The 15,838-nt window shown below is 42.9% G+C and overlaps 1 protein-coding gene and 1 pseudogene across 5 annotated transcripts in view; one reads left to right on the top strand and one right to left on the bottom strand.

Moving 5' to 3' along the window:
• The window catches only part of LOC114637052 (myomegalin), a 166,011-nt gene that overhangs the window by 138,591 nt on the left and 11,582 nt on the right, over positions 1–15,838 (bottom strand). For all 5 annotated transcript variants that reach the window (XM_028785188.1, XM_028785192.1, XM_028785189.1 and 2 more), the window contains exons 2-3: positions 7,148–7,203; positions 6,173–6,324 (exon numbers count right to left, since the gene is read on the bottom strand). In XM_028785188.1, the coding sequence (XP_028641021.1) occupies positions 6,173–6,324; positions 7,148–7,203 (208 nt within the window). The remainder of the gene's footprint in view (positions 1–6,172; positions 6,325–7,147; positions 7,204–15,838) is intronic.
• LOC114637056 lies at positions 1,303–1,780 on the top strand (annotated as a pseudogene).

Below are 15,838 nucleotides of genomic sequence, written 5' to 3'. Positions count from 1 at the left end.
GAAATAGATGGCCCAGCCAGAAATAACGCTGCCAGAGACAGTAAACTGAGCAGCTCAGCAGAAGTGACAGGTGGGTTGTGGTGATCTAGCAGTAATCAAGGACTCTGGCTCCAAACTAGATCCTCTACCAGTTTAACCCAGTCAACACTACCAGGACTTGGGGTATGTTCACACTGGGCTCAACTCAGAGAGCTCATTTGCTGAACTTCTGCAATAAAAGAGAAGCTGCCAAGCAGTGCTCTTGCTTATGCCTCAAGGTTTTCAGTAACCTTGGGGCTGGGGAGGTGGTTCCGTGAGTAAGAGTACTTGCTATGAAAAGGAGAAGACCTGAGTTCAAATCCACAGAACCCATGTAAAAGCCATGTAGATGACTCTGTGTGCCTGTAAGCTTTGGGTTCAGTAAGAGATCATGCCTCAAAAGAAAGGTGGAGAAATAGATATCCAACATTCTCCTTTGCCCTCTGCACGTGTGCATGTGTGCCTACACACACACACACACACACACACACACACACACACACCACCCACATCTCATCAAGATTTGCAGTTGCTCTCTTTCTCAGTGGCTGGTATAACCTAGCACAGCATGCCTACTGTGCATCAGACACTCTTAATTCCCCTATCTGTAGTGAAAAGACACAATAGATTTTGCTACTCTACCAGAGGAGCTGGGTTCAATGCCCAGCACCCACATGGCAGCTCATTTTAGCTCCATGTTCCAGGGGATCTGACACCCTCACAGAAGCATATATGCAGCAAAATACCAATATACATAAAATAAAAATAAATTTAAAAAAGGGAGGGAGAAGCAAATCTGATTTCAACATCTCCATGGAAAACCATTGTAAACACTTCCCAGTTAAGACTGGGTAAATGTCAGTCTTTAGATATATTGCGGGCCATGAAGACTTTCCTGTTTTCTTCTCTAGTTTCAACTCCTCTCCACATTCCCTGCCAGCATGCTCTCAGGTTGTTGACTAACTCTAGTTCCTTCCTTCATCCACAGCCTGGCTCATGCTTTTTCTTCTGGAAATTTCCTCACTAGTCCCTTCATAATCCATAATCAGTCGCTAACCTGCCTTTCTTCTGTTGAACAAAATTAAAACAAAGAGCAGCCCCAGAGAGCCCGGGCACAGTGACCATTGGGTCTCCTGAGCAAAAGAAACCTTCATTTTCAGATGTATCTGAAGCTTAGCTTTTGTAAAGGCCATTATTAAGACCAGAACCGAAGCTCACCCAATTAGAAGTGTCAATCAACCGAAATAAATGTAGGAAACAATACAAATGGAGACTTTCGCTTTTCACCAAGATGGCGCCGAAAGCGAAGAAGGAAGCTCCTGCCCCTCCCAAAGCCGAAGCCAAAGCAAAGGCCTTGAAAGCTAAGAAGGCAGTGCTGAAAGGCGTCCACAGCCACAAAAAGAAGAAGATCCGAACATCACCCACCTTCCCGCAGCCCAAGACACTGCGGCTCCGGAGGCAGCCAAAATATCCTCAGAAAAGTGTACCAAGGAGAAACAAGCTTGACCACTATGCTATCATCAAATTCCCACTGACCACTGAGTCAGCCATGAAGAAAATAGAGGACAACAACACACTTGTGTTCATTGTGGATGTCAAGGCCAACAAGCACCAGATCAAACAGGCCGTGAAGAAACTCTATGACATTGATGTGGCCAAAGTCAATACCTTGATAAGGCCTGATGGAGAGAAGAAAGCGTATGTCTGCCTGGCTCCTGATTATGATGCTCTGGATGTTGCCAACAAGACTGGGATCATCTAAACTGAGTCCAGATGACTCATTCTAAATAGACACTTTTTTTTTCACCATAAAAAAAAAACAACAACAAATGGAGACTTTCTAATGGAAGAGATCAAACAAGAAAACTTTGTGACTGCAGCTAATAAAATAACTTCCTTCAGTTCAAATCACTTAGTTTCTGTATTCTCCTTGGAAGCATTTCTTTGACATTTTGTCTCAGGAACAGGAAACCCCTTACACCAGAGTGTTCTCACAACGGAGAATTACTCCAAGAGAAAGTCAAATTTTTGTTGTATTCTCTTTTCATACAGTCAAGTGCAGTTTTCTCTAGGAATCTTCCCCTACACCATGCAGAGATTCAGTCTAAGAGTTCAAGGTACTTTTGTTAAAACTTTTGACTTCCATTATAGCAATGATTACATCGCAGTGTGTTTTAATTTGCACACCAGACCATTGTGTTTGCTCTGTAGTTCTTAAGAAAAAAATTCAATAATTTTATATGTAGATTAGGAGTGAAACTTTGCTGAAGGTCTGTGGAATGATCACTTCACATTTGGCCCAAACACATTCATCGAGCCAGTTGTCCTCTGAGGGCTCTTGTCTAGGATTAGCTAGGTCTCCCTAACTCTGTGACAGGAAAGGAGGAGAATAGCAAAACAGCCCAAGAACAAGAACACTATGCCTTTGAGAGCAACAGAGGTTATGGTGGCCTGTCCCTTGTTATAAAACTCCCCACAGAAGGGAAGAGAAGCTAAAAATGTATCCATGGGAAATTCCTATGTGAGAAGTTCATCCATAGAGAAAGCTCAATCAAAACCCCCAGCTGCTTGCCTCAACCTCCCCAGTCTATTTCTGCTGGATGTTAGAGCACCTGAGTTGATGATCATATCTCTAGCTGTTGCTATTTGTTATTTTACCAGGGATCCTCACCCAGTGTGCTCTGCCAGGGATCAATATTGGGAACTCCAGGACCACCTTAAGGGGCTTTCCCACTTGACTGCTGCTGAATGTTTTCAGCATCCAATGTAATCATGTTTGCTCTATCTATCTATCTATCTATCTATCTATCTATCTATCTATCCATCCACCCACCCAACTACCTACCTATCTATTGATCTATCTATTGATAAATCTATCTCTTGTTCTATTTCTTGATCTATCTATCTATCTATCTATCTATCTATCTATCTATCCACCCACCCAACTACCTACCTATCTATTGATCTATCTATTGATAAATCTATCTCTTGTTCTATCTATCTCTTGATCTATCTATCTATCTATCTATCTACCTATATCTCTCATCTCTCATCTATCTATTGATTTATCTATCTAATCTATCTATAGATAGATTGCTATTTTTCTCTTACTTTGGCCTTCTGTGTACATAATAAATATAATAAATTCACTCATTCAAAACAAAACTATGGCCATCATATATTGTGCTGGCTACTTTTACATCAACTTGACACAGCTATAGTCGTCTGAAAGGAGAGGACTTCAACTGAGAAAACACTTCCAGAATATAGGGCTGTAAGCAGGCAAATCTGTTGGGCATTTTATTAATTGGTGATTGATGGAATAGGACCCAGTTCATTGTGGGTTAGAATTCCCCTGGGCTGGTAGTCTTGGGTTCTATAAGAGAGCAGATTGAGCAAGTTATCAAGAGCTAGCCAGTAAGTAGACTTCTCCATGGCCTCTGCATCAGCCCCTGCCCTGTTTGAGTTCCTGTACTGACTTCCTTTGATGATGAACAGTGATGTGGAAGTGTAAGCCAAGTAAACCCTTTTCTTTTCAAATTGCTTTGATTGGGGTGTTTGATCACAGGAATACGTAGTACAGAACATGTTGAAATCAGAGTGACTCCCATGTAACTCCCTAGAATTCTTGCATCAGAAAACATTTTCAAAGGAACCACATTACTGGTGAATCACTGTTTACCAAGCCAGCTCCTTTAATATTTCTTCTTTTCTTGTTCGGGCTCTCATTTCTTACTTCCCTCGAGCCTAGCCTCTCATGGACACAATCTATGTATATCCTTCTTCCTTTCCCCTAAATGCCCCCTTCATTTGGAATTTTATATCTCTGACCAGAAAACTTAAACCCCGTCAGTGTACAGCATCCATAACAGGTGCCCTCTGTGAGAAAGCCCGTCCACAGTCCTTTAATAAGATTTGACACACTCTCTCTGTATCTCAAATTATATGGTCCTTATTGTTAAGACCATATTGTTCATTGTTAGTTATGTTGTTGCATGACTACGTTGTTAGTATCAAATGCTTCTTGTTTAAATCAGGATGAATACTAGCTGCTCATTCCAAGTCTGTGCTACTTTGACATGTTTGACAAGCTCTAGAGGGATGAAGCCCTATCTGGTACAAAACCTTCAACATAGCTCTCTCGGGAAGCCCCTACCCATCCTTTATGCCAAGGCCATGGAATATATGTTTTAAAACTTATAGAACATGTCCTGATATTTTTTTCCATTTTTAGGATAGGGCATTAGAATGTGTCCTTAACTTTCAGCAATTCTTTCCAAACTGATGATTCCTTTGATTGCCAAGTCCCTGTGGAGATGCTCAGATGTACAAAATAGTTGTGCGTGTTTAAGGGCGAACACACATATTAGCACTCCGTGAACCAGCAATTTAGTTTTGCTATTTCTTTCTTAACGCATAGAGACAAGGGTTTAAAATGCCTCGGCTTGGTCTTTTCTTTGAACCACAGCCTTAGACCTGTCCATGATTCTCAGAGTTGAGAAGTAAGGACTAATCTCTTATATAAAACCTGAACTATAAAAGCAAAGGACTCAGGAGTTATATCTGGAACTCAGCTGACCTTGCTAGTCCCCCAACTCAGCCCCACAACATCCAGCCATTCATGCCATCGGTGGATCTGACATCCTCACTCCTAAGCGCCCCACTACCTCTCACCAAAAGGAGTCACACCACACTGAGTCTTTCAGAGGCGCCCTCACAGCTGCTGAGAAGCTCTGCAGAAGCACCTGCCCTCTGAGCAGCAGCAGATCCAAACGGTGGGGGAAAGGAGGATGTGAAGGTGCTGGCTACCACACCTACTCCCGCCACCATTATCACCCACAGAAGTATCTGGAAGGATGTATTTGTGGTCCTAGGGAATGTCTGTAATTATGAGTTGAAGAAGGACAGAGTAAATGCATGGTAACACATTTGCTTTTGAAAACATGATTTTTATTGTGCTATGTTGATAGCTATCCCTTGCGGACTAAAAGGAAACCCATTGGTCTGAAAACCTATGTACAAGAGATGCCCGCTCCTTGGGTATCCCCCAGAGGGCACCAAAGACCTGCTTCTTTTTTTAGAACATGGGCATGAAACTTTCTGAGTGCCTCCTCTTGGGTGGTATAAATACAGGTTTTATTGTACAAACTTCTGAGGGCCAACCTGGCTTGCAGGGAGCTGGGAATCTACATTGTAGCATTGGTTCTTGCTCTTGGTCAAATCTATGGATATTTAAGAAGTCCATCTTAGGATTTCTGTTGCTGTGGAAACACCATGACCATGCCAACTCCTTTAAAAGAAAGCATTTAATTGGGGCTGACTTACACTGTCAGAGGTTTAGTCCGTTATCATCATGGTGGGAAGCATGGTCTCATGCAGTGCCAGCAGACTTGGTGCTGGAAGAGCCAAGAGTTCTACATCTTGATCCCCAGCAGCAGCCAGCAGGAAACTGAATTTGTTTCACACTGGGTGAGCATTTAAGAACTCAAAGCCTGCCTGCCTCCACAGTGACACTAATAGGCCACATCCCCTCCATTATGGCCATACCTCCTTCATTAAGGCTACACCTTCTCCATTAAGGCCACACCTCCTAATTTTGCCATTCTAGTATGGCCAAGCATTCAAAAACATGAATCTACGGATGCCATAGCTGTTCAAACCACACAGAGTCTGAAGCAACTATACCTGATATTTACTAAAAAGCAAATGGCTCTTGTTGAGCTCCCTGATAGAACAGACAGTATCTAGCTTTCTGGCATTGTCCAAGCTGGCAATAGAGAAAATTGTCCTGGCCTCACTATGTTGCAAGTACAGCTTTCTCCAGGTGTCATTTCACCTTCCTGGGTTCATCTAAAAAATGAACTAGAAAGATGACCAGTAAAAAAGAATTCACTAGTATAAGTAATTGATCTTCCATGGGCTCTAGCAAAGAGCTAAAATCATATACTTAGAGCACATACATTCTTGAAAGGGTCACCATTATGATTACTAAGCCATACTCGAAAATATAGATCGTAGTTTCTTTTCTTTCTTTCTTCCTTCCTTCCTTCCTTCCTTCCTTCCTTCCTTCCTTCCTTTCTTTCCTTTCCTTTCTTTCTTTTCTTTTTCTTTCTTTTTTTTTAAATAAAATCCTGATTCTATATTTCTGTCTCACCTTCTCAAAGTCTCGAAGAGCCTGGGTCTGCACCAGAGGGGGCTTCTCAAATGCTCTCAAGGACTGTGCCTGCCCAAAGGGGTTCTTCTCAGCACTTCTCCAGGTCTGCGATGGAACCGGAGGACCTCGATCTTTAGTGTCACTGAGAAAGGCTGGCAAGCAAACAGAACAATGAGAGAAAGAGCATACATAATAAAGGCAGCATGGCTGTTCTAAGTGGCACATTTCAGCAAAAGTTCTGCAGAACACAAAACAACTGTAGGTCATATAGAAAGAACTCACACATGGTATCGTATGTGAAGCTTATTACTAATGGTCTCTAGTGAATCCTGAGACATAGCTCATGTTCATGCCTCTTTGTGACAAGATGGCCATACTCTGTCTCTACCCAAGTTGACCAAGTGACATGAACTGACCAAGAAACCACACAAGAATTATACTACATGCATCAGGAAACGAGGCCGTCTGTACTTTGATTTTACAATTGAAGCGTCTCTGACTGGCGCATGTGCACACTCACTGTACTAATGTTACAATAGCATTAATAAGAATAGTAAATGATATTTAGGAAGTGCTTATTTCTAGACAAGAATTTTGATCATTTAATCTTATGTCTGAGAGTGACATCATTATTATGCCCCATTTAATGGGGCACCAGAGTAGAGATTTCATTTTGATGGCATAATTTATTTTACTCATTTGCAAGCATCTTTAATTTTGCAATCCTAGCCTCATTAAAAATACAAAGAATTCACAGAAGTATTTGTGTTATGATTGACTGCACTGTGCTGTTTCCTAGGATATATAATTACATACAGGGGATTTCCATCTAGGGAATTATATACTTCAGTGATGTGTGCAAATTCATAAAAAATTGTGGAGACTCCCATTATGAACTGGAAGAGCCCCAAATCAAGGGAAAGATAATCAGCAGGAAACAGTGATGAGAAAGGGCATGGTCCACAGCATCCTTACCTGCTGCACTGCTTGTTCTGGGTACCATCTCTCCATCATCTTCTCCAAAATAATGTCTGTGAAAGAAAACATACATTAATTCATGTAATTAATGAGGTACGTGTCACAAGGCTTCCTGAGATACGAGACATCTGTGCACTGGCCTCACCCATTTCTTCACCAGTACTCATTACACTCTTGCCACAGGTCTTAACTGCTGTTGTGGTCAATGATGGCAAACAATGATGGCAAAAGCATAGAGCACTTAACTAGAGTAAGAGATTTGTGAGAGAGACCTTTAAAACCAGATAAGGAAGGTATCAACCCCATGAAGGGCAGGAGCAAACAGGATATTCTATCAGGAGGTAACAGTAAGGGTTCAAGGCCAAGAAGGTCTCTGATGTGTTAGAGGGATGCAGGGAGCAACCAAACCAAGCTGAACCTTCTTAAAGAATAAATAATGATAAAGTATCAAATACTTAGATTTCACATAGATTGTTCTGGATGCTGAGTGAGGCTATGTGAAGTGAGAAAAAAGAGAATGGTGTTCTAGCTTACCTCTCTGCTGCTGTGATAGATAACATGGCCAAAAGCACCTTGGGAGAGGAAAGGGTTTATTTCAGCTTACACTTCCAAACAATAGTCCAGGAGATTCAGGAAGGAACTCAAGCAGGAGCTTGGAGCAGAAATCTCAGAGGAAAGCTGTTTGCTGGCTGAGGCTCTCTTTGCTCTGGCTTGTGTTCAGCCAGTATTCTGGCTCAGAACCACCTGCCTAGGGGTGGAACTGCCCACAGTGGGCTGAACCGTCCCACATTGATCAGCAATGAGGACAATTACCCATGGCCACAGGCCCATCTGAGCTGAGACTCCCTCTTCTGAGGTGACTCTTAGTTGTGTCAAATTGATGAGGAAAAGTAGCCAAGGGCATATGGTGGGGGGGCATCGATACCTCAAGTAAGAAGTGTAAGGGTTTTATAGGAAAAAGACAGTGGAGAAAGAAGCCAAACACATAATGTTTAGACAATAGAATTGACATAAAGGGGGGTGGGAATGTAGTTGAGTTGGTAAAGAGCTTGACTAGCATGTTTGAAACCCTAGATTTGCTCCCTGCACCCAGGAACAAAGCATGGTGGCTCCTGCTTGTGAACCCAGCACTTAGGAGGTAGCAGCAGGAGGATCAGAAGTATAAGGTAATCTGCAACTGCATAGAAAGTTCAGGGCAAACCTGGGCTATGTAAGATCCTGCCTCAAATAGAGAAAATAAAGACTCAACAGACATTCTCCCTCCCTCCCCCCCCCACACACATACACACACACACACACACACACCACACACATTAAAAAACAAAGCCCATTAGTAATGATAGATCCAGGAGCCAGAGCTTCATCTGCAGAGTACAGACAAGCACTGTCATCCTTTACACAGATAGGACAAAGTTCACAGAGAACAGTCAATAAGGACTTGCCAAATGCCTACATGCTGTTAGGTGCTGTGTTTTGTTTGAGTTTTTGTTTTGGGTACTTTAGGAAGTACTGAAAATTCAGCCCAGGGCCTCCTGCCTGCTGACTTAGTAAGCACTGAGCTATAACTCCCAGGCCCCAAAGATCAGAATTTTATTGAAGGTAAAGAAATAAAAATAATATCAGAAAATAAACAGCAAACAAGATTCAACAATAGATTTTAGTTTTCAAAAGGGATGATTAGTCCAGTGAGGATAAAAATATTTTAATTTCATTTAGGGGTATCCTTTGAAAATAGAAAGATTTCTTTTTTAGTATAGGAGTACTTGAGGACAAGTTCTATCAAAGGGTGAGTGTGTAAACGGAGGACATGACCACTTGGAGGTGTGGTTGAGGGGAAGGTTTCTATTGTAGGTGTGAGGGAGAGCACAGCCAGAGGCACCCGGAAGAGTCCAGAGCAGAGAGAGAAAGTGGTAGATTGTACATGGCCAGCAGGCTTGGGAGGAGGGGAGAAAGAGGTAGGGGGAGTGAGAGAAGAGACAAAGGAAGAAGAAGACCAAGAGAGAGGGGACCAAGAGAGCCCACAGCCAAAACAGTGAGGTTATGAGGGGATGAGAGCCCGGGAGCTCATGAGCTGTAGAGGTTGAGGGTAGGGAGCATGCAGGGGTGGGATGAGATGAAAAGAGCTGAGAATTGCCACAGGTACTTGTGTTGTTGAGAGAGCCTGGAGGCCACCACCCACATTGGTATGCTAACACCACAGAGAAGCTGTGATAAGGATTGGGCTCCTTAGGTAGATGGAAAGGGAAAGGCACCAGAATGTGGGGGAGCGGACTTTTCTTTGGATGTGACAGTGAGGAGACTGAGAAGATGGATGTAGGGAAGAGGTGGGTGTACAGGTGAGCAGAGGCAGAGGAGGACGCGGTATTTAGTAGACAAGGCTGCTCCGTGGGGCAATGAGTAGCTGTGGGGGTATATGAGAAAAGATCCTCGAAGTTGATAGCATCAAATGCAAAGGCCTTTTCTGAGAGCAACTAGAATGCCAAACAGATGCTCAGAGTGCTGAGTAGAGCGAGGGGAGGGGTCACAGACTGGATAAAGCCTCTCAGGACACTGGAAAGCATTGAGTCACTGGGGTTTTATGAATCAGAAAGATGGATGGGGTGGCTGAAGGTTTAAAATTGCTGCTGGTTACTGTTTGGACAGGCTGGGTGGCACACAAGTAAGGCAGGGGCAGAGATGGCTGCAGTTATTCTTCAGAGAGGCACTTTGTTAGTGAATGTATTATTCTTTAAGCGGTTGGCTATCCCCAGACAGTTGTAAACAAAAGGGACTCTGCATACAATGTTTTCCAGGGTTTCTCCTTTTAGAAGCCAGACAATAGTCACAGGGAGACAGAGGGGACTCTGGCATTTGTTTGGAAATTGATGTTTGCCTCAGGGAAACATCACATAAATCTTCACTCTGTTAACTAGAAGGACATGACATCAGACATGACACATTTGGAATGCACACAACTGGAAGTTCTCTATTAACCAAAAGTAGATCATCAGCCTCAGTCTTCCCAGCCCTCTGCCTTTCTTTTATCATTATTAAAAAGTCTTCCAGCGAGGGAACCATGCCATGGAAGAGAGGCATGTATGCACCACTTATAGATTCCCTCCTGTCGAAGTAAAGCTGGAAAAAGATGTCAAAACTACGAAGCAGAATAATGGCTTGAGATTTGTATAAGGGGGGATTTATCATTATCAGTTGCTATTCACTGAGCGTGTGTGCTCAGTTCAGAAAGGTGGCTGTCCTGTTTTCAGAGGCCCAGTCAACCCTCAGGCCAAATCTACCCATCAACCTCACTGAGGTGACCCACTTCTACATTCGCTTGAAAAACGAAGGGTCTACCTCTTCACACAGAGGCTAAGTCCCCCGCCCTTAAATAGAACAGACAAGGATTTTCCAGTTTGCCACAGCCCTGCTCCTCCTAACCTAGTCCCTCACAGGCTCCTAAGGCTGATGTCCTGGTGCAGACAAAATGCAGATAGAGTTTTACTTCTGTTTTCAGACAAATGAGAAATCTCTCCGCTTCAGCATGCAGTTCAATAGCCTGTGTGGAAAGTCACTACCTTGCTTATATGTCGTTTTTACCTTTCTGGGCTTTTATTTCCTCAAATATTCACACAAGCAGAGTATTAGTTTCTATTTTCTTACCTAATTACAGAGTCTATTGTGACAGTTTGGATCTGAACTGCGCCCTCCTACCCTCCCCCAGACAGCTTCCAGTGAGTGGTAGTACCAGAAAGGGACATCAAGTCTAGGGGGTGGGACTTTGGTTAAGGAAGTAGGTCACCTTGCATATATCTTGTCCCCAACTGTCTCTCATTCTTTCCTGCTTCCTGCCCAATAAGTGGAAGGCAGCTTTCTTCTTTGACACCTTCATTCTGTGATGTTCTAGCCCATCAGAGGTCCACAATAGAACCCAGTGATCATGGACGTAACCTCAGAATTGATTAACCCAAATAAATCTTTCCTCTTTTAACTTGTTTTTGTCTAGCGTTTTTGCCTCAGTGATAAAATACTGATGAGTGCAAAATTTCCCTGAAACTCATTTTAATTATTTTCAAGAATCTAAGGTACTTTCCAGACACGCTCTTACTCAGTCCTCCTTGCTCTGCAGAGTCCAGATTATAGATCAGGGGCAGGTTGCAACAAAGCAGTGGGTATCACCCCTCTCAAATGCCTCACCTCCTCCACCCACATGGACACACTCAGCTCGCTGCCTGCCTGGATGGATCAATAACTGGAGGGATGGAAAGGCCAGCTTAGATGGGACTGAGGTAAAAGGCATACGCATAATCTCTCAGGAGAGTTTTTAAAAATCACTTTAGCTCTATTAGCAGCTCAAGTTCTCTCGTCAGGCCAGACAGGAGGCACTCTGCACTGCTGGAGAAAGGTTGGGAAGGAATTTGATGCTTCCTAAGGGAAAGAAGGAACCCACAGGGCAGAGACACTGAGTGTGTGTCTAGAGGGTCGCCATTGGAGACATTTGATAAACCCAAGTGCAGAGAGAATCGAAGGAGAGTAGAGATAGACCCCAAGCCTGCACACGAATGCAAGTGCACGCACCAAATGATAAGCTGCACAGGTATGCTCTTCTGTTTTAGCCAAGACTGAAAGAAATGTGTGTATCCCTTCTCCTTGTTTCTCAAATCAAACTGTTTTTAGATTTAAAAACAAGACACAAGTCCACGAATGGCTCAGGATCAGCTAGCATGCTGTCCATCAGGGCACTGAGGGCCCTCCTACACAGGTACCCGTATGTCATCATTTCCCTGAGATGCTTCGATCTTTTCAGGGGAATTTACTATTCTGTGTAAGTGAGGAATAGCCCCACCTTTCTCTTTCTCCCTAACCTCATTTTTCTGTTACTAACAAGACGATTCTATGAAAGTCACGTGCACTGGTGACTTGCCAAGACAATGTTCTGTTTAATTGGAAGAACCAAGAATCTCCAAGCACAGCCCACTCACAGGCTGTTCAGTTGCTTGATTTCTCTTCAGCCTAACCTATTGGACTAATTACCCTAAGGTTGATTTTTCTTCTCATAGGAGTGTTCTCATATGACTGTTCTTAATCTCCTTCCTCCAGGCCATAGGCTTGGAGGCAGTCCTGAGTATCTTCCCGGTCCTCTCCCATCATTCACCACCACCTGTGCTCAGCAACTCCAAGACAAAGGACAAAGACTAGCTTTTCTATCTTTCTGGTTTGTTTTTTTAGAAACACATTTTGGAAGCAGAAAAGTAATATGTTTGAGCAGTATGTACAGCAGAAACCTGGGACTTGATTGCTATTTCTTACAAAAATTTTGTATGTATGTTGGTGTTTATATTCAGATAAGAATGGCTTGTGCACGTATATGCTTGCTCGTGTGTGTGTGTGTGTGTGTGTGTGCACGTGCACGCACGCTCATATGGAGAATATGGAGAGCAGTGTAGCTCAACATCAGATGTTTTTTCTCTATTTCTTTCCATTTTTTTTCGAGGAGACAAGGGACAGGGTCTGTCACCAAAACTGGAACTTGCTGATTTATTTCATTATACAACATGACTAGCAAGTCCCAGGTGATGTGTTTCTAAAAAGATAACGAAATAAAGAGAATATGTTTTGTAAAGATGTGGAGAGGTATGGGGGAAGGGGCTGTCTCAGCGGGCCCATGCCGAGGCATCTCTTCCCCCTGAGGGACCAGTCACGTACCAGTATAGTATAGAATAGAATTTATTCAGGGCATGAGGAGGGGAGTTAAGAGGGTAGTAGAGGCAGAGAGAGGCAGAGAGAAAGAGAGAGAGAGAGAGAGAAAGAGAGAGAGAGAGAGAGAGAGAGAGAGAGAGAGAGAGAGAGTAGAGAAGTAGAGGCCAGCCATGAGCCTGTGGAGAGAGTGGGAAGGGAAGAGGTAAGGGGACAGGGAGAAGCAAGAGCAAGAGAGCACAAGAGAGAGGAGGGGGGCAAGCAGCCCCTTTTATAGTGGGCTAGGCCTACCTGGCTGTTACCAGGTAACTGTGGGGGTGGAGTTTAGACAGAATGCTGTCACCAGGAATCCTCCAGTCTCTGCATCTCTGGCTGGTGTTATGCCATACCAGCACACTTGGCCTTTACGTGGGTGTTGGAGATCCACCTGAGGCTCTCATGCTTATATAGCAAGCATTAACCAATGGAGCCATCTCCACAGCCCTGGTTTTAGAGTTTCCAACCTCATAAGCATTTGTGGAGAAGTCTTTTCATGCAAGGCACTAGAAATAAAATAGAAATTATGGATCTTGTCATCCTAAAATAGATTCTGAGAGTAAGGCACATGATTCAAAGAGATAACTGTGAAAATAAAGTCTTTAAAGGGATTTCAGAACCGAGATGAGACAGAAATATAATCTTTACAGGGACAGGTGTCTAAGAAAGCCATAGAAAGCAGAGAACATGGATTGAACCTAGGTCTTAAAGGACAGCTGTGTGTGTGAGGCAACATGAGAACAGGCTAAAGACAGGAAGACAAAGGGTATGCTCAGTGGTTTGGTTCCCCAGCCTACCCAGAAATGGCTCTCTAGGGGTCATTCCTGTCCTTGTGCTACCTTTCCTTTTCCTCAAGCCTTTCTCCTAAACTCTTGACTCCATGTTGATGGAAACATTAATGAAAACCAAAGGCAGAAAATACTTCGTGTCTCCTCTCACACACTACATCTTTACCTGACCACTTCAAACATTGTTGTGGTTTAGCTCTCAAAGGCCTGAGAAAGGTCAGTATGCTAAATTAATCTTGGTCACCAGCTTGTGGCACTATTGGAAGGTGGTGAGCTCTCAGACAGGAGGGGCCTGATGGAAGGGTGTAGTTATATTGCATGCCATATGGCAGGGGTACAGGTGGGGAAGGACTTGGTTTTCTTCAAGGGGCTGGCCATTTTGAGTTTGAGCATGCTCCAGTGAGTATCTGGGCAACACAAATTGGATTTTTTTCCCTTCTCTGTGTGTGTGTTGGGGGGTGAGAGACCTGGGACGACTAAAATAACCAATAAAAAATTATATTTGAAAAACTGAGGACTTTGGCTTGCTTTCTCTCTTTGCCTTGTAAGCACCCCACAGTGAGCAACTTTCTCTACCATGTACTCTTGCTGTCACCAGGCCTAATGCCCCAAACAATCACAGATTAAAATTACTGACTTTGGAGCCAACATAACCCTTCCCTTTTTAAAGGCAGGGTAGCTCAGATACACTGTCACAACAGTGCAGTGACTGTCACAGAAAACTGATGCAGGGAGTGGGGTCATTGATGTAGCAATGTCTAATGATGCAACTCGGAAGCCTCAGAGCAGTTCTCGTGAGAGTTTAGATCAGGAATGCAGTCCGTAAGGACAGTGCTGACGGGGTTCCAGGTGGAAATAAAGACTTTTTTGGGAATTAGAGACTGTCTATGTTCTATCAAATAACGTGTGCGTGTACATTTTATCAATGGCCTGGGGCTCTGTGAGAGGCTGAGTTTAAAAGCTTCATTTTCTCCTTGGGTAAGTTTCAAGGCAGCGCAGCAGCTGCATGGAATCATGGGTAATGCTGGCCACTTCCACCAAGGTTTACAGCATGAACTGGGACCAAAAACAAATTCAGAAAGATCTGAAAATTTTATACTTGTCCGGAGAAAGAACAGTTAAACTTGTAAAGGGTTCCCAATGAACTGAATCATAATAAACCTTTCTTGCTTTGAAGTTGATTCATTGCATACACACACACACACGCAAATATATATATATATATATATATATATATATATATATATATATATATATATATATATGGAATTTGCCACTATAAACTAAACCAACATAAACTTTGAAAAAATAATTTTTTTCAAATGACTTTTTGAGTAAGAAAGGATCAGCATAATATTTATAGTACTGTAAAAACGCCTATAAATATAAACTAAAAAAAATATTCCTTTGCTATGTCTTGCTAGATTCTATCTGGTTCAAGTAAAAGAAACTTCTTAAAGGTCAATTTTTCATATTTTTATTTATAACCACATTCAACCCTGCCAAATAAAAAATGGTTAGAAGGAAATAATATCTGTACTTTGGGTTTGTTTTTTAAACACATGACAGGTTCTGGCCCTGAAAACTTATAAATGATAGAATTTTACAATTACTGTTACCTTGACAATAAAGACATCTACAGGTAATAGTCTTCGAATTGCCTGTGCATAACTTTACAAAGCAACACATTTTCTTACACTGGAATACTGCTTAATGACCATGATAATGACTATGGAGAACTGCCACACCTACCGCTAAGGCTGTGGCTACAGTTTAAGGGGTGTCATATACTTTCCAGGCACTATTCAGCCACATCCTGTAAAACAGACGGGCTCACTCTGCTTATACAGGTGAGGAAGAGGCCTGGGAAGTAAGATGCATTCAGCAACACCACATTGGGGCATGGACTTAAAAACTGAACTGGTATGACTCCAGACCTTGAAAAAGTATCTAACATAAGCATAGACTTATGTTATTTTCAATTATGTGCATACCCGTATATCTGTGTGTGGGTTTGTGCATGTGAATGTAGTTGCCCATGGAGGCCAGAAGAGGGCATTAGACTACCTGGATCTAGATTTACACGTGGTGGGTGAGTCATCCAAAACAGGTAGTGCAGTCTGAACTTGGGTCTTCTGGAAGAACAGCAAGTACTCTTAACCATTCTACCTCTCCAGCCCTTCCAGACTTT

This window comes from Grammomys surdaster, unplaced genomic scaffold, assembly GCF_004785775.1.
Source record: "Grammomys surdaster isolate TR1022 unplaced genomic scaffold, NIH_TR_1.0 125156, whole genome shotgun sequence".
Taxonomy (NCBI): Eukaryota; Metazoa; Chordata; class Mammalia; order Rodentia; family Muridae; genus Grammomys; species Grammomys surdaster.
This window is presented reverse-complemented; position numbering and strand designations above follow the sequence as displayed.